This window comes from Armigeres subalbatus, chromosome 1, assembly GCF_024139115.2.
Source record: "Armigeres subalbatus isolate Guangzhou_Male chromosome 1, GZ_Asu_2, whole genome shotgun sequence".
Taxonomy (NCBI): Eukaryota; Metazoa; Arthropoda; class Insecta; order Diptera; family Culicidae; genus Armigeres; species Armigeres subalbatus.
In genome coordinates, this window is record NC_085139.1 from 16,399,383 (window position 1) to 16,425,485 (window position 26,103).

The following is a 26,103-nucleotide window of genomic DNA, read 5'->3' on the forward strand; positions in this document are numbered from 1 at the left end:
GAGGCTTCCGGGCCTCTTGAAAGGAGGCTTCCTGGCCTCTTGAAAGAAGGCTTCCAGACCTCTTGAAAGGAGGCTTCCGGGCCTCTTGACAGGAGGCTCTGGCCTCTTGAAAGGAGGCTTCCGGGCCTCTTGAAAGGAGGCTTCGGGCCTCTTGAAAGAAGGCTTCCGGGCCACTTGAAAGCAGCCTTTCGGACCTCTTGAATGGAGGCGTCCGGGCCTCTTGAAAGGAGGCTTCCGGGCCTCTTGAAAGAAAGCTTCCGGGCCTCTTGAAAGGAGGCTTCCGGGCCTCTTGAAAGGAGGCTTTCGGGCCTCTTGAAAGGAGGGTTCCGGGCCGCTTGAAAGGAGGCTCTGGGTCTCTTGAAAGGAGGCTTCCGGGCCTCTTGAAAGGAGGCTTGGGCCTCTTGAAAGGAGGCTTGGGCCCCTTGAAAGGAGGCTTCCGGGCCTCTTGAAAGGAGGCTTCCGGGCCTCTTGAAAGGAGGCTTCGGGCCTCTTGAAAGGAGGCTTCCGGGCCTCTTGAAAGGAGGCTTCCGGCCTCTTGAAAGGAGGCTTCGGGCCTCTTGAAAGGAGGCTTCCGGGCCTCTTGAAAGGAGGCTTCCGGGCCTCTTGAAAGGAGGCTTCCGGGCCTCTTGAAAGGAGGCTTCCGGGCCTCTTGAAAGGAGGCTTCCGGGCCTCTTGAAAGGAGGCTTCCGGGCCTCTTGAAAGGAGGCTTCCGGGCCTCTTGAAAGGAGGCGGCCGGGCCTCTTGAAAGGAGGCTTCCGGGCCTCTTGAAAGGAGGCTTCCGGGCCTCTTGAAAGGAGGCTTCCGGGCCTCTTGAAAGGAGGCTTCCGGGCCTCTTGAAAGGAGGCTTCCGGGCCTCTTGAAAGGAGGCTCCCGGCCCTCTTGAAAGGAGGCTTCCGGGCCTCTTGAAAGGAGGCTTCCGGGCCTCTTGAAAGGAGGCTTCCGGGCCTCTTGAAAGGAGGCTTCCGGGCCTCTTGAAAGGAGGCTTCCGGGCCTCTTGAAAGGAGGCCTGGCCTCTTGAAAGGAGGCTTCCGGGCCTCTTGAAAGGAGGCTTCCGGGCCTCTTGAAAGGAGGCTTCCGGGCCTCTTGAAAGGAGGCTTCCGGGCCTCTTGAAAGGAGGCTTCCGGGCCTCTTGAAAGGAGGCTTCCGGGCCTCTTGAAAGGAGGCTTCCGGGCCTCTTGAAAGGAGGCTTCCGGGCCTCTTGAAAGGAGGCTTCCGGGCCTCTTGAAAGGAGGCTCCCGGGCCTCTTGAAAGGAGGCTCCCGGGCCTCTTGAAAGGAGGCTCCCGAGCCTCTTGAAAGGAGGCTCCCGAGCCTCTTGAAAGGAGGCTCCCGAGCCTCTTGAAAGGAGGCTCCTGGCCTCTTGAAAGGAGGCTTCCGGGCCTCTTGAAAGGAGGCTTCCGGGCCTCTTGAAAGGAGGCTTCCGGGCCTCTTGAAAGGAGGCTTCCGGGCCTCTTGAAAGGAGGCTTCCGGGCCTCTTGAAAGGAGGCTTCCGGGCCTCTTGGAAGGAGGGTTCCGATCCACTTGAGGCTTCCCAGCCTCTTGGTTTTCGAACGACAGAGCAACAACCCCCCTCCCCCCATGTAAGATTTTTCCCATATAAATCATTTTTTATTTATATGGAACGTAAGAAAATGGAGAGCCCCCTCTCCTCCTAAGTGCTTACGTTATTAGTGTACGATCCCTTACGAGGTTTTGTGCAATGTTGGGGTCGACTTTTTTCATACTTCTACCCACCATTTCCTCAAATTCAGCTCGCTCTCGACTACTTTTAGTGTTTTACAAAGTTTGGCCTTCATTATGGCCCATTTTTGTTTTCAATTGGACGAAGGTGTGGCTCGCCTCCGTGAGACCGCAGGCATAGCAGCAGACACTCCAACAGGCTTTCGTCTTGGTAGATATGCCCATTGATGGTACCCGTTGTGATGTACGGCTGGCTCATCTTGCCAAAGCCACATATGGCCAGTCAAACCAAGAACTTTTTTGTCGAATTTATCAACCGTGATGTGGCAAGTTATAACTCATGCCACGCCTATAGGGTCCTAAAATAAAGAATCAATTTTCGATTTCATTTGAGGGAACAATGAAGCTAGTCATCCTAAACACATCAGATTTTTTCAACAAAAAAGCCAAAAGTAACATTGTTTAATAAGTGGTATAATATTGTTTCAAACACACTTAAAAAACACCGCATGGCACTTCACTCCAACCTTTGACAGTTCATGTATGGCCCTGACGTTTTCGGCTTATGGTTCATTGGTTCTGGAATTAGGTTCTGCAGCGTCTGAATGTAACCTCTACTCAATCTGGTGACGGATTAGTAGTACTTCTTGATGGACTCATGGGCAGCCAACCAATCACGAACTCGACCCTTGTCGGAGTCAGTGGAAAGTACTACTGAACTGTAAAAAAAATTTAATTTGACGAGGACCGAATTCATTCGTGACGTCATGCTGCAAAACCTAATGTTGCATTTTCATCCATTTTCAGGGGTGGCCCCAAACCCAAGACTTGTCTTATAATGTTTCAAACCCAAAAAATAACATTTTTTTACTTAGACCATTAACAAAATTTCAATAAGATCGGTACATAAATGGGTAGGGCTTTAGGACCTGTGTGGCAGCGAAATAGCACTTGGTGTTTATTATATGCAGCAAATATCCAATAACTCCTAAACCATCTAAGTAGGCTTAATGCGAACCAGAACTGACAGCCTTATCATTAGCAATCAAAGCAATCGGGAAATGTATCGTCAGTCGAGCGTAGTGAATAATCAGTGGCATAAGGTGTTTCAGAGGCTCCCGCTTGTCTACAGCTAGAATAAACTCCACAGGACCCAATTGCTTTGTATCCGCCGACCACCGAAATGTTTGTTTCGTCGTCCATCACGATGCAGTTCGGTTTCGTCAGCCACTCTCGGTACAGCTTCCTAGCGCTGGTATTGCCTGCCGTATTTCATTTGTTGTTCCGGTTTGGTGCCTTCTTGGTGCCTTGTAGACCAGAACCAAACCAAATGGGACCACCGCTTTCTTCGCCACATCGCGGTTCAAAAGATTCGACTGACACTTGAACAGATTCGATACCTTCCTTGCCTTTACCTGATTAGTTGTCTTCGGTTTTTTTTCCACTGGATCGGAGACCCAAATCCTTGAATGATTTCACCACCCGTAAGTCGTGACACGTCAAATGATGGATTCCCAGGTGTTTCCCGATCCATCTGTGACAAGCAATCGGGTTTTCTACGACGGCGCAATATTTTTTGGCAGATCTGCTCTTGTTGCGATACCATCTTGATATACTTGACAGATTATGATAAACATCTGCCAATGCAGATTGTGAGAAACCGAAACCGAAATAATCCGGAAAGGAACCACTTATCAGTGTGCCACACGTCTTAGCTGTCCGCCAGTGTTCACTTGGAAGTGACAACTTGACTTGCTGTCAGGGTGAGCCTGCTGCGATGGCAGTCGAGATGAGTGCCGAGCAAACAGTAGTGAACATCAGATTTTAAGCTCGCTGTATAACAGAATGTAAGGGCTCTCTTACCCCACACAACTTTCAGCTAATTTTATTCAAAATATCATCAATGTATACCCACACGATTAAAAGTTACACGTCTTATTTTAATCGTGTACAATCTTTAATGATCAATATAAACTCTTTATACAGTGGGCTTTCCTTTACTTGCTATTGATGGGCTCATTAAGGTGATTACAGAATAAAGCCAGAAATCGCCATTTTGTAAACCATGTGCTTTTCCAATATTTTTTTCAAGAGCACGAGATGAAAGAACAATAACGCGTATGGGGCTGAAATAATAGTAGATCGTTTGCTTAGTTATGCTGAACAATCATAATTTGTGTCTCGGCACTGTACGAAAACTATTCCGCCAGATTTGGGCTTTTTGAAATGTATGTAGATAAACGTGTGGTGAATTTGAAATTCACCACGGGCGTCATTCTATAATCACCTTAAGGTGATTATACAATCAAGCCATGTGGTGAATTTCAAATTCACCACACGGTTTTCTACTCCTATTATTAAAAGTTCAATACCAGCGTAATATTTTTTGTACAATGCTGAAATTAAAGTCGATTGCTTAGCATGAGTAATCAAATGATCTACAGATGTTGTGATCTCCATGGGCGTTGTTGTTCTCTCAATTTGTGCTCTTGAAAAATCACTAGAAAAAGCACGTGGTTTCCAAGATGGCCGATTTGTGGCTTTGTTGTATAACCACCTTAAACTGCGATGCAGACAGCTTGTACTCCGCTGGTAATTGTGAAAAGTCCACATTGATGAAGTTCAGATCCTTGATTAAACAACACAATTCGACAAGCCTTGTCTGTTGTGCCTTGTTTCCAATATTTTTGAAAATGGCTCCCAGGTTAATGTGATTATAGAATGAAGCCAGAAATCGGCCATTTTGTAAACCACGTGCTTTTCCAATATTTTTTTTCAAGCGCACGAGATGAAAGAACAATAACGCGTATGGGGCTGAAATAATGGTAGATCGTTTGCTTAGTTATGCTGATCAATCATAATTTGAGTTTCGGCACTGTACGAAAACTATTACTTAAGATTTGGGCTTCTGGAAATATATGTAGATAAACGTGTGGTGAATTTGAAATTCAATTGTATATCATTCCGAAATCATACATTTTTAAAAGTATTGGAAGTGCGTCCAAATAATGTTAATGCAAACTAAAATTCTGGATATTGGAATGATCCTTTCAGTAGTCTGTGTACAGCGTAGTCAATTAAACTTTATTAAAACTATTTAAAATTTATTCAAATAACCATCACTTCCTTTTTTCCTCATCTCAATTATTGACTCGTCTCAGCCAAGAATTTCTCACTCAACGATAACATTCCCCCTTCCCGTTACAGTGAACGCCAAACCGCTCACCTTCGACGAGGTCTACAACCAGAGCAGTCCAACCAACTGCACCGTGTACTGCGGCGGCGTCGGTGGAACTCTGGCCGGTGGACTAAGCGAGGAGATCCTGCAGAAGACGTTCTCTCCGTTCGGGACTATTCAGGAGATTCGCGTCTTCAAGGACAAGGGATATGCTTTTGTTAGGTGAGTTTCCGTCAAATCTTGCATTTGACTCCATCTTAATCTGCCCCGTTTGATAAATCCGCAGATTCTCCACCAAGGAAGCGGCCACCCACGCCATCGTTGCTGTACACAACTCGGAAATCAACGCTCAAACGGTCAAATGCTCCTGGGGTAAGGAAAGTGGCGATCCGAACAACGCACCCTCGCTGGCGAGCCAAGCACTGAGTCAGGCCGGATTCCCCTTCAATACGGCCTACGGTCAACAGGTCGCCGGCTATTGGTACCCGCCTGCTCCGACCTACCCGACGACACCAGCCCCGGCCGCTGCCCCACTGCAGGGCCAGTTCCTCCAGGGTATGCAGGGCTACACGTACGGACAGTTCGCCGGCTACCAGCAGGGTTACATGGGGTGAGTTTCTTAAACCGTGCCCATAGTATGCGACCGGTGATAATTGACCTTTTTTATGTTTTTTCGCGATCCTCAGAATGGGAATGCAGCTGCCCGGAGCCTGGCCCGGTGTACCAACTCAGGCCCAGATCCCTGCCACCGCTCAGCAGCTGGCACAGGCCGGCGTTGGTGGAGCCCTTCCGCAAGCCGCCGGCGTTGTCGCCTATCCGATGCAGCAGTTCCAGGTGAGCTCCCCCTTCCACACACCACTGGTCGGTTTCTAGTGCAAGTTTGCCAAGTCACACGCTGAACAATTTATTTTTAAACGCTGAACTTTTGGTTTTATGCTTTTGTGCAACTGTTGAAAACAGAAGCTTAATGATTTGGTTTTAGGTTTACTTTACACGCACAGCCGCACAAACACAAATGGCACTTACTTCTTTTAGTTTCTAGTTCAACTGTCGTACTTCAATCATCTTGAAACCAATATTTTATATACCACGTTGTCTTTGATATTGTTCTACAGTGAGCAGTAAGTTATGTTAATATTTTGATATAAAAGCGCTCCAAAAGCTTCAGATCAATGTTTTCCGTGATATTTAAACAAAATATTCTTTTTTTTTTTTTACAATGTTATGGAAACTCATATGTGAATATGTACGTTATGTGGAAGATTCTTCACAAGATGTAGATAAAATGCGCTGCGCCAAATGCAAGCAAGAAATGTTCCGTATTCGTTGACCTCAAAATTCGAATTTGAGTTACATTTAATACATTGCACAGTGGTCCAGGTAGCATACAAAGCGGTAATAAGTTGTTCAAGCCGAACATAGCAGAGATAGAAAAAAACTTTGTTCTACAAAGTTGCTCCTAACGATGAGGGGTTTTTTGAGGTTTTCATAAAAATTAGGGTGGGCCACATTTGAAAAAAATTAAATATAAAACTTTTTCATTTGCAGAGATACGGCTATACAATGTTCCGCGAAGTTATAGCTCAGCCAGATTCCAAGAATTTTGCTAAAAATTATTTCTCTAGCTCTTAAATTGACTGATTTAGAGCAATTTTCCCAAGTTCACTTAGGGTGACCCTCAAAAACAGTTTTTTGCTCTAACTTTTTGTTTCAAATTTCTCAGCAATGTGATGTTCAGAGCACTTTTGTGCTTTGCAGGGCGCAACTTTTCATGGACTTAGCGTTGCCATATCTCATGCGGATCAAAAGTTATTGAGGTTTTTCTTCGAAAAAACGTTTTCACTAACGGCTGTATCTATGAATGGTGCAAACATTTTTCAATCTATTTTCTCGACCTTATTCTACTACTTTCAGGCTTCATTTCAGGGTGTTTAAATCGAGGGGATAATTGAAAATAACCCCATATTATTGCAATGAAAAATTACCGTTTTTTCCATTTTCAAGCACTAATTTGCTATTTTTAAGTGTTTTGCTTCCATGACTTACTTTGTGATATGGCAAACGCCACACTATTTTGTTATAGAGCCTGAGCAGAAGCTAATATCTTGAAAACAGCAGTTCTTATGAACTTGATATGAATAAGAGGTAACATGACAAAAAATAATAACAAAAATTAATATCCAAAATAAATACTTTAGGCATAAAATTATCAGATATTTTAATACAAAACAAAAAATAATTATGTTTTGCCTTTGATATTGTAATAACAACATATGTTATGCTTTGAATAGTTTGTATATTACTTTTTGTTATTTCATATCTTATACATGTCAGTAATTTTCGCTGAGACCGAGCCACTATTTGCACGAGGTCTTTGAAAATGCCCAAATTTATGTTCATTAGAATGCTTTCGGCGAGTTTATTAGGGATCCGAGTTAAATTTTTCAGAAAGATGGACCCCTCGTTAGTTATGGACGAAATCACTTTTATGGACCCCTCGATTTTTGTCAATTCTTGATTCACCAAAACTGTCATAACTCCAACATTTCTCAACCGATCTTATGGATCAGCATATCGTTGGAAAGAGGAAGAGTGTATCCTCAATTTGCAATAATAACAATGGGGCAGCCATATTGGATTTGGTATTGGATTATTGGATTTTGAGCCTTCCAAATAAATTACTGCTGTAGATATGCTCTTCATTTTCAAAATATATTTGGCGTAGAATAGTGTATGAAGTCAATGAACTGATGTCGTAGTCTCATATTGTTTGTATAAATAATGTTCTTTCCTCAGATGGGCCTTAAAAAATAATTTGGTGAATCGTACATAACTTTTGATAGAAAAAACATACACCTGAGATTTTTGAACACAAAGCTCTATATAAGCTAAGATTTCCATCGATGTGGTGATATTCAAAATCGGTGATTGCAAATCTAGCGGAAAAATAGTTTAAAAAATAAATCCAAGATGGCAGCCAAATCAAATATGTCTGCCCCATCGTTATTATTGCAAATTGAGAATACACTCTTCTTCTTTCCAACGATATGCTGATCCATAAGATCGGTTGAGAAATGTTGGAGTTATGACAGTTTTGGTGAATCAAGAATTGACAAAATCGAGGGTTCAAAAAGTGATTTCGTCCATAACTAACGAGGTCCATCTTTCTGAAAATTTAACTCGGATCCCTAATAATCTCGTCGAAAGCATTCTAATGAACATAAATTTGGGCATTTTCAAAGACCTCGTGCAAATAGTGGCTCGGTCTCAGCGAAAATTACTGACACGTATAAGATACGAAATAACAAAAAGTAATATACAAACTATTCAAAGCATAACATATGTTGTTATTACAATATCAAAGGCAAAACATAATTATTTTTTGTTTTGTATTAAAATATCTGATAATGTTATGCCTAAAGTATTTATTTCTAATATTAATTTTTGTTATTATTTTTTGTCATGTTACCTCTTATTCATATCAAGTTCATAAGAACTGCTGTTTTCAAGATATTAGCTTCTGCTCAGGCTCTATAACAAAATGGTGTGGCGTTTGCCATATCACAAAGTAAGTCATGGAAGCAAAACACTTAAAAATAGCAAATTAGTGCTTGAAAATGAAAAAAAACGGTAATTTTTCATTGCAATAATATGGGGTTATTTTCAATTATCCCCTCGATTTAAATACCCTGAAATGAAGCCTGAAAGTAGTAGAATAAGGTCGAGAAAACAGATTGAAAAAATGTTTGCGCCATTCATAGATACAGCCGTTAGAAGAAAACGTTTTTTTCGAAGAAAAACCTCAATAACTTTTGATCCGCATGAGATATGGCAACGCTAAGTCCATGAAAAGTTGCGCCCTGCAAAGCACAAAAGTGGTCTGAACATCACATTGCTGAGAAATTTGAAACAAAAAAGTTAGAGCAAAAAAACTGTTTTTTTGAGGGTCACCCTAAGTGAACTTGGGAAAATTGCTCTAAATCAGTCAATTTAAGAGCTAGAGAAATAATTTTTTTAGCAAAATTCTTGGAATCTGGCTGAGCTATAACTTCGCGGAACATTGTATAGCCGTATCTCTGCAAATGAAAAAGTTTTATATTTAATTTTTTTTAAATGTGGCCCACCCTAATTTTTATGAAAACCTCAAAAAACCCCTCATCGTTAGGAGCAACTTTGTAGAACAAAGTTTTTTTCTATCTCTGCTATGTTCGGCTTGAACAACTTATTACCGCTTTGTATGCTACCTGGACCAATGTGGCATTGGTGCAAGAAGACCTTTACATTGTTTTTACAGACCAAAGGTCTGTTGTTTTAAGAAAGCAAAATAAATATTTGGGATCACAACTGTTACAATGCCATAATTTATTTTCCATATTGCAACATGACGTCACGAATGAATTCGGCTCGGCTTTGTTTTTGACAGTTCAGTAGCCCTTTTCACTGACATCAACAAGACTCGAATTCGTAATTGGTTGGCTGCTCCTGAGGCCAAGAAGAAGGACTACTAAACTGTCACCAGGTTAAGGTTACGTGCAGACGCCAGTACCAAACAAATCTAAAGGCTAGAAGCATCCACAAAAAATCTTTGTCGGATTCCTGATATGTAGAATCCTTGGAGGATTCCGGATGGAAAACTTGTCGGATTCTGAATTAAATTTGATTCTTGATGCAATCTTTGTCAGATTCCGGATGGAATTCTTGTCTTTTTCTTGATAACATCCATGTCGTAATGCGGATGAAATTTTTGACGAAATTCGAATGAAAGCCTTGTCGGAATCCTTCACGGATTCAGAATAGAATCTTATTCGTATTCTGGATGGAATTCTTGTCCGAATCCAGATGGAATCCTTTCCCGAATCTGGATGAAAGGCTTGTCGGATTCCGGATGGAATCTTTGTAGGATTCCGAACGGAATTTTTGTCGGATTCTGAATGGAATCTTTGCCATACTTCGAATGGAATCCTTATCGAATGCCGAATGACACCCTTGTCGAATTCCGAATGACACCCTTGTCGAATTCCGAATGACACACTTGTCGAATTCCGAATGGAATCCTAGTCGGATTCCGAATGGAATCCTAGTCGGATTCCGAATGGAATCCTAGTCGGATTCCGAATGGAATCCTAGTCGGATTCCGAATGGAATCCTAGTCGGATTCCGAATGGAATCCTAGTCGGATTCCGAATGGAATCCTAGTCGGATTCCGAATGGAATCCTTGTCGGATTCCGAATGGAATCCTTGTCGGATTCCGAATGGAATCCTTGTCGGATTCCGAATGGAATCCTTGTCGGATTCCGAATGGAATCCTTGTCGGATTCCGAATGGAATCCTTGTCGGATTCCGAATGGAATCCTTGTCGGATTCCGAATGGAATCCTTGTCGGATTCCGAATGGAATCCTTGTCGGATTCCGAATGGAATCCTTGTCGGATTCCGAATGAAATCCTTGTCGGATTCCGAATGGAATCCTTACTGGATTCCGAATGGAATCCTTACTGGATTCCGAATGGAATCCTTACTGGATTCCGAATGGAATCCTTACTGGATTCCGAATGGAATCCTTACTGGATTCCGAATGGAATCCTTACTGGATTCCGAATGGAATCCTTACTGGATTCCGAATGGAATCCTTACTGGATTCCGAATGGAATCCTTACTGGATTCCGAATGGAATCCTTACTGGATTCCGAATGGAATCCTTACTGGATTCCGAATGGAATCCTTACTGGATTCCGAATGGAATCCTTACTGCATTCCGGATTGAATCCTTACTGATTCCGAATGGAATCCTTACTGATTCCGAATGGAATCCTTACTGGATTCCGAATGGAATTCTTACTGGATTCGAATGGAATCCTTACTGATTCCGAATGGAATCCTTACTGAATTCGAAAGGAATCCTTACTGATTCCGAATGGAATCCTTACTGATTTCGAATGGAATCCTTACTGGATTCCGAATGGAATCCCTACTGGATTCCGAATGGAATCCTTACTGGATTCCGAATGGAATCCTTACTGGATTCCGAATGGAATCCTTACTGGATTCCGAATGGAATCCTTACTGGATTCCGAATGGAATCCTTACTGGATTCCGAATGGAATCCTTACTGGATTCCGAATAGAATCCTTACTGGATTCCGAATGGATTCCTTGTCTGATTCCGAATGGATTCCTTCCTTGAATATGGTCGAATTAGCTTTATCAGGAATCTATGTGCAAGCATCATCTGCCACAGTTTATTTCGTTTTATTTCAAGCTGCATTGGAATCCAAGAACAGATGATTCAGACAAGGATTACGACAATAATGAAGTCCTTTGATTTACACAAAATCACATAACTCTATATGGCGACCGTGACTTTCGCAGGGTTTACTAATCGCTGAAATTCTTTTTGTTTCGAATGGAGTCCTTGTCGGATTTCGAATGAAATCCTTGTCGGATTCCGGATGAAATCCTTGTCGGATTCCGGATGGAATCCTTGTCGGATTCCGGATAGAATCCTTGTCGGATTCCGGATGGAATCCTTGCCGGATTCCGGATGAAATCCATGTCGGATTCCGGATGGTATCCTTGTCGGATTCCGGTTGGAATCCTTGTCGGATTCCGGTTGGAATCCTTGTCGGATTCCGGATGGAATCCTTGTCGGATTCCGGATGGAATCCTAGTCGGATTCCGGATTCCGGATGGAATCCTTGTCGGATTCCGGATGGAATCCTTGTCGGATTCTGGATGGAATCCTTGTCGGATTCCGGATGGAATCCTTGTCGGATTCCGGATGGAATCCTTGTCGGATTCCGGATAGAATCCTTGTCGGATTTCGGATGGAATTCTTGTTGGATTCTGGATGGAATCTTTGTCGTATTCTAGATTAAATCCTTATCGTATTCTAGATGGAATCCTTGTCGGACTACTCTCTGCTTGTTGTGCCCTTTGGTGCTTGATTTTCGTCAATCACATGACGTACGATATAGACGAATTAGCTTCATCAGGAATCCATGTATAAGCATCATCTGCCAGAGTGTATTTCGTTTTGTTTTGCTGCATTGGAATCCAAGAACAGATGATTCAGACAAGGATTACGACAATAAGGAAGTTCTTTGATATACAAAAATTCATATAACTTGATATGGCGACCGTGACTTCCGCACGGTTTAATAATCGCTGAAATGCTTTTTGCTGATACGAAACAAATTATGCTTTTAGATTATTCTTTATTTCTTGATTCAGCTACACTGCACCAAATCGACACCGAACAAATTGTTGATATACTCTTTGGTACTAACCATTTCCTTTATATTCCATTTTCTTCTTCTCTTTCTCCGCTATATATCCGACACTGTTCTACACTTGCAGTTAGCTGACGATGAATGGCTAGCACCCAGCCTTTTAGTGTAGCTCCCTTGATGGCCATCGTCACTGTGCGGCTGTGCGGTGCCACAGCATAAGTAGGGCTCTCCTTCCTTCTGATTGCAATGACACAAATCATCCCCAGCAAAACCCCAACTGCGTGGTCCCTCCCGGAGATCACGTGGCGGGCGCAATTTGGCTCGGCCATCACCACGGGAGGACCACAGCTCCACTAACCTAACGCAAAACCAAAACCAAGCTCTCCAGTGCTGGTCCCGCAGAGGGCACCACTAGTTTTATCTCATTTCCGGTCGACAGTCCGAGCGAAAATGGAACAGTAGGCGCGTTAAAGTAAGCGAAGAAATTGAAGCGATTTGTGAAAACAAAACATGAAGTATTACACATACACAAAGAAAAAAAAAGTTTGGTATTTGTACCAAGAAAAAAAAACAAAAAAAATATTAAAAATACACACACAAGGCATATAAGAAAATTGACTTAAATGGTAAGACACACACTTAGATAGTAACAATGAAAGCAGCAGCGTTATTGACGTTTGTAAATAGAGGTAAATAAATATTGGAATTAAATGAGCAAATAGTGGTTAAATCCGCTGAAATCAGCTAGCAGAGAAAGCGAATTGTAGACAGGTAAGACAAGCTATTATTGAACAAACGGTTAGCACACAACTAGAATAACATTCAGCTCTGAATCGTCCAGTAAACTGAAAAAAAATGGTAACTAACCCGAGTCGGTTCAAAATTGAAGGATGTCGTCAAGCAAGCCATCTCATGATCATAGAAAGTATTAGACCGTTGATTTCCAGACTTGCGTATTTTCGGGTCGCTCTATTTTCGGAGGTTTTTTATAACGAAATCAAAACTAACGGAATGGAAGCGTTATTTTTCGATATGATTGTTTTAAACCAGTATGATGATTATTGAATGAGATAACAAAACAACAGTGCAAAACACCGTATTTGAATACAATCAATCGTTTTTCTTTTTGGATTCTATTTTTTCTATTTACTTTTCTGCCAATGAAGACAACCAAACGTAGAAACAGAATGCGATATCCGTTTTACCGAAGGGAAGGGTGTGAACAACATAACTTACAAGGATTGGGCAAGAGTAGCGCTCACTCGACACCTACACATTAAACGTACATAAATATAAAACACTCTTATACATGTACAAGAACAAGCAACATAGATAGGAATTATTTTAAAGAAGTACACGTGAAACAAATAAAAGCAAACAATACAAATTAACTGAATTGCAGAGGCAGATTATTTGGACCCTCTATCTCTAATCGCATAAACCACAAACTAGCAAACAAACTTAAAACACATACAACAATAGCTGGCAACAGAATCGGCAGCAGATAATACTTTGTTTTAAGGAATTGGGTCTCCGAGTGGATCTCCCGCTAAAACCAACCAAATCACAATGTTAGTGAGTAGACGAAGTATTAAAACAAACCTTCTTGAAAGAACAACAAGCAAATAAACCTTAACCCCGAATAATAAAAGAAAAAAAAACATTTACCAAACACACAAAAACTCATGCATACGCCACGAAGCAATTACCTAGACGATGGAATGAGGGAAATAGAATTTGACTTTATTGGAAGCAAAGAACAACATATGTTTAATGCATTAATACCAACTTGACATCTATAATTATTGAAGGTGGGAGATGTATTGATTCCGCCGCGAATCACAGTAAGCCATGGAAATACGTTGAAAAACAGCCGTAGTCAATACTAAACATAATCTCGTAGAACGTAGTAGGCGCACATAATTTTAGTGTAATTCTTTTTTGAAACCCGTTTATTGAATGCTTCGTCTGCGCGCGGCATCGGCGCAACGACTTTGATTTCAGTGACAATGTTAGAGCCGACCAATCGCAATTCAATGCTCCGTTTCAAGCCCCGCCCCTTCTCGATCCTCGTTCAACAGTAGTATCTGATAGTTGTGTTGTTGGTGAGTTACTGCTTTGTTATCCCACTGTATCAGTCCAGAACGGAACAAAATTACGCCGAAACGGTTCGATCTTTGACGGTAGTGATGTGTTGTTGCTCTCTAGATGATGCCCTTCCATTCCTCCTCCCTTGAGGGATGGGGGCTTCAGTTCTGTCAGTTTTGTGACAGCCGAACCGTTCCTGAGTTGACACAATCGTTTTGTATGTTCGAAGTCGCTAGTATCTCGCAAAGTAGACGTAGCCTCCATATATTATCCCGTCTGCATCCCATTCCGCCTAGTGGAACGAAGTGGAACCAAGAAACGCGAAACTTGTCAGAGATGGCGCTAGTAGTAGGCGGTGGAATTTAGACGGATATCGTCCAAGTAGCAGTTGACTTTTCGTAGGATTTGTATAAACAGAAGAAACGGAAAATAGTAAACCAAAACTAATCAACCCCAGCAACCAATGGAAGTTTAAACGAAGCAAAAAATATGCAAACAAGTCTTCTACTAGGAAACAACAACCAAAAAAGAAACGCGAGAATGCATTGAGCCCCGTCCTGGGTCAGCTCGAAGAGAAATAATAAGACAGAGAGAAAACATTGAAAATCACTCCCAGATTTTTTGACAGGAGGCAACCATATCGTTATATAATATATACAATACATAGTCGAAATGGAAGAAAGTGATGAACCACTAGAAAAAATCTCCCAATAATTGGTTTGCAGGCCTGTCCAGTAGTAAACCGACCGCATCATCATTAGGCTTAGTTTGAAATCCAACTTCCTTGCGAACCGAATTGCTTGTGTGTTTCAGTTCCTTACCCCCAACTATATGGCTTTCAAAGAGGTTCAGTTTGGCAATCAGTAACAACAGTGAAAATACGAACAACAAATGACCAAGGTGCATGAGAGAAGAAGCTAAAAAGGGAACAGAATTTCGTGATGCGGTGTGAAAGGCGTAGCGTGAATTATTGGAGGGTGGATCAGTGTAATGTTAAACCAGCCTAATGTTTGACCCATTTAATAACGGACTTGTCTAACCATTCCGTATATGTCCAAGATTGGAGCCTTCCAAGATTAGGCCTGTATAAGATTGAATCCGTTGAGGATAGGCCCTGGCCATGATTGGTCCTGCCCAACACTGGTTCAGTCCATGATTGAACCTCTCCAAGGCTGGCCCTGTCCTTGGACCAAATCACGATTGAGTATGTCCAAGATTGAAATTTTCTAAGATTGGACCTCTCCAAGAAAAACTTGCCCAAAATTGGATCCAACCGAGATCGAGCATGTTCACTATTACGCCTGTCTGTGATTGGACCTGCTCAAGGTTGGACCAGGACAAAGTTGGTCTAGTATAAGATTGGTCCCGTCTATGGTTTGATCTGCCTGAAATGGACTTAAGGTTAGACCTGCCCAAAACTGGATTTGTCCAAAATGGGACTGTTCCAAAATAGAACTTGAACAACTAGGCCAATACAGGCTTTGTTCGAATTTTCTTTGTTCAGAAATGAACTTCTTCAAAATTGGACTTGTTCAAAATTGGACTTGTTCAAAATTGGACTTGTTCAAAATTGGACTTATTCAATATTGGACTCAAAAATGTCGAAAATTGGACTTGTTCAAAATCGGACTTGCTCAAAGTTGGACTTGTTCAAAATTGGACTTTTTCAAAATTGTACTTGTCCAAAATTGTACTTGTCCAAAATTGTACTTGCCCAAAATTGGAGAAAATTGGACTTGCCCAAAATTGGAATTGTCCAAAACTGGACTTGCCCAAAATTGGACTTGCTTGAAATTGAATCTGCCTAAAATTGGACTTGCCTAAAATTGGACTTGCTTAAAATTGGATTTACCTAAAATTGGACTTGCCCAAAGTGGAAGTTGCCTAAAATTGAAGTTGCCTAAAATTGAACTTGCCCAAAATTTAACTTGTCTATAATTGAATATCTTCAAAATTGTACTTGTTCAAAATTAGACTTGTTCAAAAATGGTAAAAATTTGACTTGCCCAAAATTGGAATTGTCCAAAATTGGACTTGCCTTAAATTGGACTTGCTCAAAATTAGATTTGCCTAAAATTGGACTTGTCCAAAATTGAACTTGCCCAAAGTTGAAGTTGCCCAAAATGAAACTTACCTAAAATTGAACTTTCCCAAAAATTAACTTGTTCAAAATTAAACTTATTCATAATTGGACTTGTCCTGAGACTAGTCCAATACTGGCTTTGTTCAAAATTGAACTTGTTCAGAATTGCACTTGTTCAAAATTAGACTTCCCAAAAATAGTGAAAATTGAACATGCCCAAAATTGGGATTGTCCAAAATTGGAATTGTCCAAAATTGGCTTGCCCAAAATTGGAATTGTCCAAAATTGAAATTGTCCAAAATTGGACTTGCCCAAAATTGGATTTGCCCAAATTTAAAGTTGCCTAAAATTGAACTTGTCCAAAGTTGAACGCCCAAAATTTAACTTGTCCAAAATTCGACTTGTCCAAAATTGGACTTGTCTTAAGACTAGTCCAATATTGGCTTTGCTAAAAATTGGACTTGTTCAGAATTGTACTTGTTCAAAATTAGACTTGTCCAAAAATGGTAAGAATTGGACTTGCCCAAAATAGGAACTGTCCAAAATTGGACTTGTTCAAAATTAGATTTGCCTAAAATTGGACTTGACCAAAATTGGATTTGTCCAAATTTAAAGTTGCCCAAAATTGAACTTGTCCAAAATTGGATTTGTCCTAAGACTAGTTCAATATTGGCTTTGTAAAAAATGGACTTGACCGAAATTGGATTTGTCCAGAAATGGAATAGCCAAAAGTCGGACGTGTCCAAATTTGAACTTATCCAAAATTGAACTTGTTCAGAATTGGACTGGCTCAAAAATAAACATGACCAAAATTGGATTTGTCCAGAAATAGAATATCCCAAAGTTGTATATGTTCAGAATTAAATTTGTCCAAAATTGAAATTGTCAAAAATTCGACTTGTCCTAAAACTTGTCCTAGTTGTTTAAAATTGGCCTTGTTCATAATTAGAATTGTCCTAAATTGGACTTGTAAAAAATGTTCTTGCTCATATTTGGATCTGGACAAAATTTGACATGCCCAAAGTTGAACTTGCCGCAAATTGAAATTGCCCGAAATTGTACCTCCCCAAAATTCGATTTGCCCTAAAGTGGACTTATCCAAAATTGGAGTTGTCCAAAACAAAACTAGTCCCAATTTGGACTTTCCCTACATTGGATTGGCTTTAAATTAGAAAAGCCCAAACTTGGCTCAAAACTGGACTTGCCCAAAATCGAACTTGCCGAAAATTGAACAATCTCTAAATTGGACTTGTTCAAAATTGGACTTGTTCAATATTAGGCTTGCCCAAAATTGTTGTCCAAAATTTTACGTGCTCAAAATTTAGCATGTTCAAAATTGGACTTGTTCAATATTGGACTTGTTCAATATTGGACTCGTTCAATATTGGACTTGTTCAATATTGGACTTGTTCAATATTGGACTTGTTCACTAGACTTGCCAAAAATTGGACTTGCTAAAAATTGGTCTTGTTCAAAATTGGATTTGCGCCTAAATTGGCTTGTTCAATATTAGACTTGTTCAATATTGGACTTGTTCAATATTGGACTTGTTCAATATTGGACTTGCTCAATATTGGACTTGTTCAATATTGGACTTGTTCAATATTGGACTTGCTCAATATTGGACTTGTTCAATATTGGACTTGTTCAATATTGGACTTGTTCAATATTGGACTTGTTCAATATTGGACTTGTTCAATATTGGACTTGTTCAATATTGGACTTGTTCAATATTGGACTTGTTCAATATTGGACTTGTTCAATATTGGACTTGTTCAATATTGGACTTGTTCAATATTGGACTTGTTCAATATTGGACTTGTTCAATATTGGACTTGTTCAATATTGGACTTGTTCAATATTGGACTTGTTCAATATTGGACTTGTTCAATATTGGACTTGTTCAATATTGGACTTGTTCAATATTGGACTTGTTCAATATTGGACTTGTTCAATATTGGACTTGTTCAATATTGGACTTGTTCAATATTGGACTTGTTCAATATTGGACTTGTTCAATATTGGACTTGTTCAATATTGGACTTGTTCAATATTGGACTTGTTCAATATTGGACTTGTTCAATATTGGACTTGTTCAATATTGGACTTGTTCAATATTGGACTTGTTCAATATTGGACTTGTTCAATATTGGACTTGTTCAATATTGGACTTGTTCAATATTGGACTTGTTCAATATTGGACTTGTTCAATATTGGACTTGTTCAATATTGGACTTGTTCAATATTGGACTTGTTCAATATTGGACTTGTTCAATATTGGACTTGTTCAATATTGGACTTGTTCAATATTGGACTTGCTCAATATTGGACTTGTTCAATATTGGACTTGTTCAATATTGGACTTGTTCAATATTGGACTTGTTCAATATTGGACTTGTTCAATATTGGACTTGTTCAATATTGGACTTGTTCAATATTGGACTTGTTCAATATTGGACTTGTTCAATATTGGACTTGTTCAATATTGGACTTGTTCAATATTGGACTTGTTCAATATTGGACTTGTTCAATATTGGACTTGTTCAATATTGGACTTGTTCAATATTGGACTTGTTCAATATTGGACTTGTTCAATATTGGACTTGTTCAATATTGGACTTGTTCAATATTGGACTTGTTCAATATTGGACTTGTTCAATATTGGACTTGTTCAATATTGGACTTGTTCAATATTGGACTTATGCAATATTGCACTTGCACAAAGTTGGACGCGCTCAAAATTTAACATGTTCAAACATGTACTTGCCAAAAATTGGACTTGCCCAAAATAGGATTTGCGCCTAAATTGGACTTATCCATAATTGTAGTTTCCCAAAACAGGACTATTCCCAATTTGGACTTTACCAAAATACGAGTAGCTTCTAATTAGAAAAGCCCAAATTTGGACTTGCTCAAAATTGGACTTGCCCAAAATTGAAATTGTTCAAAATTGGACTTGTCCAAATTAGGACTTGTCCAAAATTGTGCTTGTCCAAAGTTAAACTTGTTCGAAACTGGCATTTCAAAATTTGATTTGTAAAAAAAGGTTCGAAACTGGGCATTTTCGAATTAAACTTGGCTGAATTGGATTTGAACAAAATTAGACTTGTCCAAAATTGGACTTGGTCAAAATCGAACGTGTCCAAAATTTAACATGCCCAAAATTGGACAAAATTGAACATGCCCAAAATTAACCCAAAATTGAACTTGTTCGAAATGTTCCAAACTGGGCAGTTCCAAATTGGAATCGTGCAAAGCGGGATTTGTCAAAATTGAACTCGCTCAGAATTGGAATTATTCAAAATTCGACTTATCCAAAAGTGAAGCTTTCCATATTAAAGAACCTTTCCAAAAAATGGTGTCTTCAAAATTGTAGACCGTTTTAAATTGGGCACTTTACCAAAATTGAAACCCCGTCCTACAATTTAGAGCCTTTATTGAAATTTGGAGTCTGTCAAAAACGATGAACATTTCAAAACTGAATTTGTTCAACATTGGGAACCTCTAAAAAATTTCAAAATAGGCAGAACTTGTTAACAATAGAATTTGCCCAAAATTTTATAGTTGCAAAAGTAAAAAAAATATTTGGAAGTAAACTATATTGAACTAAGACTGGCTTAGTTTCATCCTTTTTTTTCATAATTCTCCTACGCTATCGATCACCAGGAAAGTAAGATTCTGAAACCATTGAAGAGAGCACAGTCATATACATACGATAAAAAAAACTGAAATAAAAATCAAACATGTAAATATAAATCAAATACTAATCAGAAGAGTTATCAAAAACACAGAAATAAGAAACAGCTTTACAATTGAATCAAACAAATGCCGATAGTAAACGACAAACGCCCAAGTATGCATTCAAGTTTTAAACAAGTTTCGGTTGTGACAAGGGCATTAATGAGTCGAATCAAAACAAGAAACCCAGAATCAAATCTCAATAACATGGGAAAAGTTGCCATCACCAGCCAAAGTTTTATTCCACAACAGCGTTTGTGTTTAGCTAAGTTTCAGGAATCAGAACACCTTCCCCTAATCGAACACAGGAAACAAAGCCGTACGCAAAATTAGCCAAAGCCTAGCAAGAATGGAAACATAAATCAAATTGACAGACATTTGCGTGGCGTTCAGAGCTTGGAGAGCAGCTTGCGTGCATACACTCATTCATGTAGCAAACAGTAAAAACTAAATTAATGGCAATCGAGAATTGTTGTACTACTGCAATAAACTCACAATATTTAAAAAAATGCAAACGACAGAGAAAATTATGAAATAATCAATCAACATACACAGAGTTGATTTTCAGCAATAAAGAAAAGACAGTCGAATGGAAGCGAAGCAAGAGTAAAGCAAAGAAGTTAAAATGTTGCAGGATCTAACCCTGATAATTGAATTACTTGAAACACAAAAGCATTAGAAAGCAACACAGTTCAACCCCTTGTGTGAATGTCCTGTTATATTATTATTGTTCCCCTATGTTCCGATCTCGTGTTAAGTTTTGGTTTTACCCTCTAGGAAAAAGAAACTAAGAAAGCAAAAAACGAACATTGCGAAAACTAAAACTCACATAAGAATTAAAGAAAAAATACACACATACACACTCACACTTACTATCCTGTGATTTTAGCTGAAATTAGTGCAAAAAAAGTAAGAATTGAAGAAAAAAAACGAAAACAAGAAACTACTGTTGGCTGTTGTTTAGAACTTTGTTCTTGTTTTCTACCTTCTCATTTTCCGGCAATCGGTTCCCCACTTACGGATTAAGATTCAAAATCTATCAACTCTGTATCGAAACCTGTCGCGTGTCCCGTTCGAGCGGAAGTCCGACTCCCGGCTCGAACCCTCCCATTGTCCCCAACACTCATTGCATTTGTTCTGTTGATAAGGATTGCGTTCGACTGGTTTGTCCTTGTTTCGTTTCCCGTTATGAAAACCCCATTGAGGCAATTATCATTAATGGAACAAAATGTGGATAAATATTTTTAATGAAATTATATTAAAGTGAAAAGTAAGGAAAAATGAAAACACATAGATTAGTAAAATGAATATATTTATAGTGTTATACTTGAAAATAACAGCATAACTGATATGGAAATATAAATTTATTATATATACATTAAACAAAAAGGTAAATAAACAATATAATGAAATATAATATATGAATTGTATGTAAGGCATTTTTTACCAGGAAAAAAACAAGAAAAAGACAAAAAACCAATATATATACACAACACACACATAAAAATATATATTACGAGCATGAAAATGGCATAACAAACTGTGGAGAAGAAATATGCAAGAAAATAACGAAATAAAATTAAATAAATGAACAAAAACCAAAATTGTGAATAAGTAAAGGAATTATATACAAGCAAAAATTAATTATTTTGACGAAGGCAAAATCGAAAAAAAAAACATACTATATTTATAACAAAACAAGTAAGTAAACAACCAAGTACAGTTAAATGAGACCATAGTCAATAGCATACAATTATTGCAGCAGCAAAACACGACATGCATAAGTCACAAAAACACACACACAGACAGACATTGGACTGGAGGCTTTCTTTTTGTTACAAACGGTGAAAAAAGGGATGCTGTCTGTATATTGTAACAAATCAAAAATATTGTTTTGAAATTCGAGCAAAAGTCATCGTTTCAACCCGCTTGGAGCGAAAGAAAGCCGAAGGCAAATATCTAAAGAGAAACAAACTTAGCGAGTAATAGAAACAAGTGAATTAAACAAAAAAAAAACAAAAATATTGACATAAGTGGGAAGAAAAAATATTACAACATTTGCACACTATAGATGTAGAAGCACCAAAAACAAAACACAATGATTAAACATAAAAGAAATTGTTATAAACCAAAAGAAAAAAGGAGAAAAAAAACAAAAAATTGAATTTAAGGAATAACATACCTATCATAGAGAGCAAGACGCAGCAACCAAAACAGAACAAAATCCCAAGAAAAAAAATTGTCAGTAACTTGGGCGAAAAAAAATATTTAGTAGGCTGTGGTTTATAAAGGGTGTTTTGTTTCATCGTTTCTTCCAAGAATGAGAAAAATGCAAAATTCGTCGGTGCGACCGGACAGCAAATCGTGCCCCTCCTTCGAGCTCAATAGAGAAAAGAAAGACAACCCCCCAAGTATATCAAAAAAAATAAGAAACAAGGCAAAAATAAAGCAAACCCGATCTTTGGAAAAGATGCAAAGCAAAAGGTTTCCCCCATTCGGCAGCGAGCGAGTTTTCTTTCTTTCCTTAGAGGAACAAAATGGCGGTACGCGAAGCGAAGGATTGAAGAAAACTGTAAAAGAAGACAAACTAACCAAATCAGAGGAGAGAACACATAGGAAAAGACAGAATCTTTAAAATTTTGATAGGGATACAGATATTTTTTTCCAAAAGAAAACGAAAAACAAATGAACCGTTTTTTTACCCGTTTTGATAAAATTTGATATAGCGAACAAAAATTGATGAGACAAAACAATGCCCCAAGTAGCCAGACGAGGATATTATTGAATAGAACAAAGCAAAAAAAAAAATAAGCACATAAATCGAAAATATTTAAGCAAACATGAAATAACATGAAAAAGACATGATCGGAAAAGAGAACAACGCAAAAACATGTGTTAAAAAGCATAAAAAAAATATTCGTTGATAAAAATGAGTGAAAAATTTACAATTTACTATTATTTAACCGAAAAAATAGAGAAGCGCAAAACAGAGATTGTAACAAGCATAAACAAAAAAAAACACACAGCCACTGGAAAGATATAGGAAATAGGGTACGACATGCGTACATATTGGGTTTAGCAATCAGTAAAAAAAACACAAACACAGCCAAGTGGTAATGAAAATCATTAGCAAGATATGCACGAATGGAAAAGCATTTACAGACACACAAACACTAAAACACACAAAAAAACACAGACACACTCTTACACGGAAAATGGTGACGATAGTGGATTGACGAAATACAATTATTGTAGCAGAAGCAGTAAGCAGCAGAGAAAATGCAGCAGAAGAAGAGAAGAAGAAAAAACAGTGGAGACAAAACTATATTAGAAATAACGTTATATATGAAAAGAAAAATTATCAATAAACATGGTAAACAAAAAAAAGGGCTTCTTGGTTGTTTCCTCAAGATGACAAAAGGCCGTTTCCTATAGTTGAGTTCTTACTTGTTTACGTACCCAATAAAAATTACAAATTACTTGTAAGTCCTGTACACGTGTGGTGCAACGGGGCGACATGAAAGATCTTCCTCCAGAGCGATTTCCAACTATCGCCTTAGCCTATTGCCAAGTTCGATTTCGATCTTGAACTCGCAAAGGCAGCCTTTGCTTTCTTGATCCATGCGCCTATGTAGATCTTTTAGTACCGCCGTCTGATGCCAATTGACTACCAAGGTATTAAGTCCTCAAACATTGTCCACTGATTGCCCGGCTATTGTGAAGCTGGAAGGGATCGTCGTGTTTACATTCAACGAATTTGTTAACTTCCTTTGGTGGTAGTGGTTCTTCCACTAGGCTAGCTAGAGCTTGAGGGTCTTACTCGCAGGGTCGGCTCTTTCAGCTTATCAAGGGTACAACAACAAAAGTCACTATTTTTGATTGAGCTTAATAATGAATTATTAATGTTACTCACAAAGGGTGTATGTGTGTGTGTGGGTTTCGGTACGTTGGCCGGCCGGCGTGAACAGCTGATGTCGGGGGTAGCGATAGTTCTTCGTACAGCGGGTGAACGGGACATTAGCTGTCCTTCGGTGGGCTAAACTTCTCGCTAGACAGGTTATCCAGAGCTATCAAAGCTAACGGGTGACTCTAGGGCGGACTGCCCTATCCTATGGCTTCTGGGTGACCGGATAAGGTCCGAACGTTCCGTATTCCGTGAAGGACGATTTTTCGAGGCATCCACCAGAAGTAGCTTGAGCGATTCGGTTTCCGTAGCAATCGCTGGGTCAGTTGGGGTGTTGGGTTCAACTACCAGGCTTTTAAACTGAGCACTTTTGGGTCCTGATTCGTTAAAAACCAGTAGGGGAATTGTGGGTATAACCGACACTGCGGGTAAAACCGACATCACTTCAAATCTCTGATTTCAAGTGATTATCGGACAGAATTTCGACGCACTTTGAATAAACGTTTGATTTCTTGCATTTCTAGTCATTTTATAACTGACGGAGACGTGTAAGAGTCATAATAAACAGACAATTAGCATTGATCACCATTGAGGAGATGAGTTATGTAAAATTTTGGCAACGGTGTATAAGCTTTTTCGACAATAATTTGTTGATTTTCAGTATTTAATCCATCTCTGATCCATAATTGAACATCATTTTGTGTATGTTGTGAAAAAATAGTTAACTTTTCTAATGATGAACATCCACATGGACCTCATCATTATTATGATATCAGTTGGGGTAAATTCGACACCTGCCATTGAATCACGAAATACTTCTGTTTTATTAGACTCATCATTCGCATAATATAATTCAAGTATTGGCAAACGAGGCGCAGGGGAATATAACTTAATCATAGACTGATTATATAACATATCATCATTGGTCGTGACAAAAGGTCTACGGTGTAATATTGAGTCATCAAGGCAAACCTGCAGGTCAGATAACAATTGCGCTCAAAGAAGAACCGTATTTTTATGCTTATTTTGCTCTTAGATATATTCAATCCATTATGTAGTGTTGATCTTTCGTGATCCATTTTCACTCCTGTTGTAAACATGTAGCTTTTCACCTACAGAACTAGTCATTTTCATTTCTTGTCATAACTGCACCATACGCATTTATTTTAAATCGCCGTTATAAACAAATTTTTGAAATAAGTGAAATTTAATTGTAGGTCAATATTTACAGTAGTTAGTAAATTTGTTACTAACATTCTTATACTCTATATATTTTTCTCCCTAAAACTCTCCCGAAACTAAATAAAATATGATATGTGGTGATGATTTTAAATATATTTTCTTTGTTCAACCATTGTTTATGAGTGACCCCTAAACATGACTTACATACACAAATATCAAAATGAATGTTCTTAAACATTTCCATAAACGTTGTAACATCATTTAGAATTGTTCTGATGTTGGATTCTATAACGACTTGATGTGTCGCTTTTACCCTCATGTGGTGTCGATCTTACCCGCACCCCAGCTGATTGGGCTGGAAGATGGACTGTTCGCGTTTTCATCATAAATCAAATTCTATCAAGAAATATTGAAGAAATAGAGCCAAAGTTGTATGAAATTTCTATGATGATGATGATGATACTACCATCTATTGTAGCAAGGCACCTGCCGATAGCACTGGCCATATCTGACAAACGATTTGATCATGATTATACTATTGTATGTATTTCATCAAACTCCTGTATGAAGGGCCAAAAATGGGTGGGGTGGTTCCATAAGCAAAAACACTTATGCGAATCCACGGGATGAATGGAGAATCTCCTTCCAGAAGAAAGTTCGTACGCACAAAATTATAATCTAGCCCTCGTTTCCCAGATTGACCCAATAGATGGGGAGAAGAGCCCGCCCTTTATCCACGAAATGTTAACAATAGGAAGTTGGCGATTCCACTCTTCCTATCCAAATCGCTTTTTGTCAGTGGTCATATAATTTGGTAAATATTTATATATATATATATATATATATATATATATATATATATATATATCATGTATAATGGAATTCTCTCACCAAGTTTTAATTCGTATATCCTGGATGAGGGAGGACCTTTCTTCAACATCAGCTAGTTTTAGATTTGTGCTGTCTTCAGAGATGGAAAACCAATAGTTCGGAATATTCTTGGATAAATTGCAAAACAGACTTC

General features: G+C 39.0%; 1 protein-coding gene across 2 annotated transcripts in view; it reads left to right on the plus strand.

The window, feature by feature from the left end:
* The window catches only part of LOC134222164 (cytotoxic granule associated RNA binding protein TIA1), a 900,771-nt gene extending 883,034 nt beyond the window's left edge, over positions 1-17,737 (plus strand). For both annotated transcript variants that reach the window (XM_062701311.1, XM_062701315.1), the window contains 4 exons: positions 4,886-5,078; positions 5,143-5,466; positions 5,543-5,690; positions 12,212-17,737. In XM_062701311.1, coding sequence (XP_062557295.1) covers positions 4,886-5,078; positions 5,143-5,466; positions 5,543-5,690; positions 12,212-12,253 — 707 coding nt within the window. In that variant the 3' untranslated portion in view covers positions 12,254-17,737. The remainder of the gene's footprint in view (positions 1-4,885; positions 5,079-5,142; positions 5,467-5,542; positions 5,691-12,211) is intronic.
* The last annotated feature ends 8,366 nt before the right edge of the window (positions 17,738-26,103 follow it).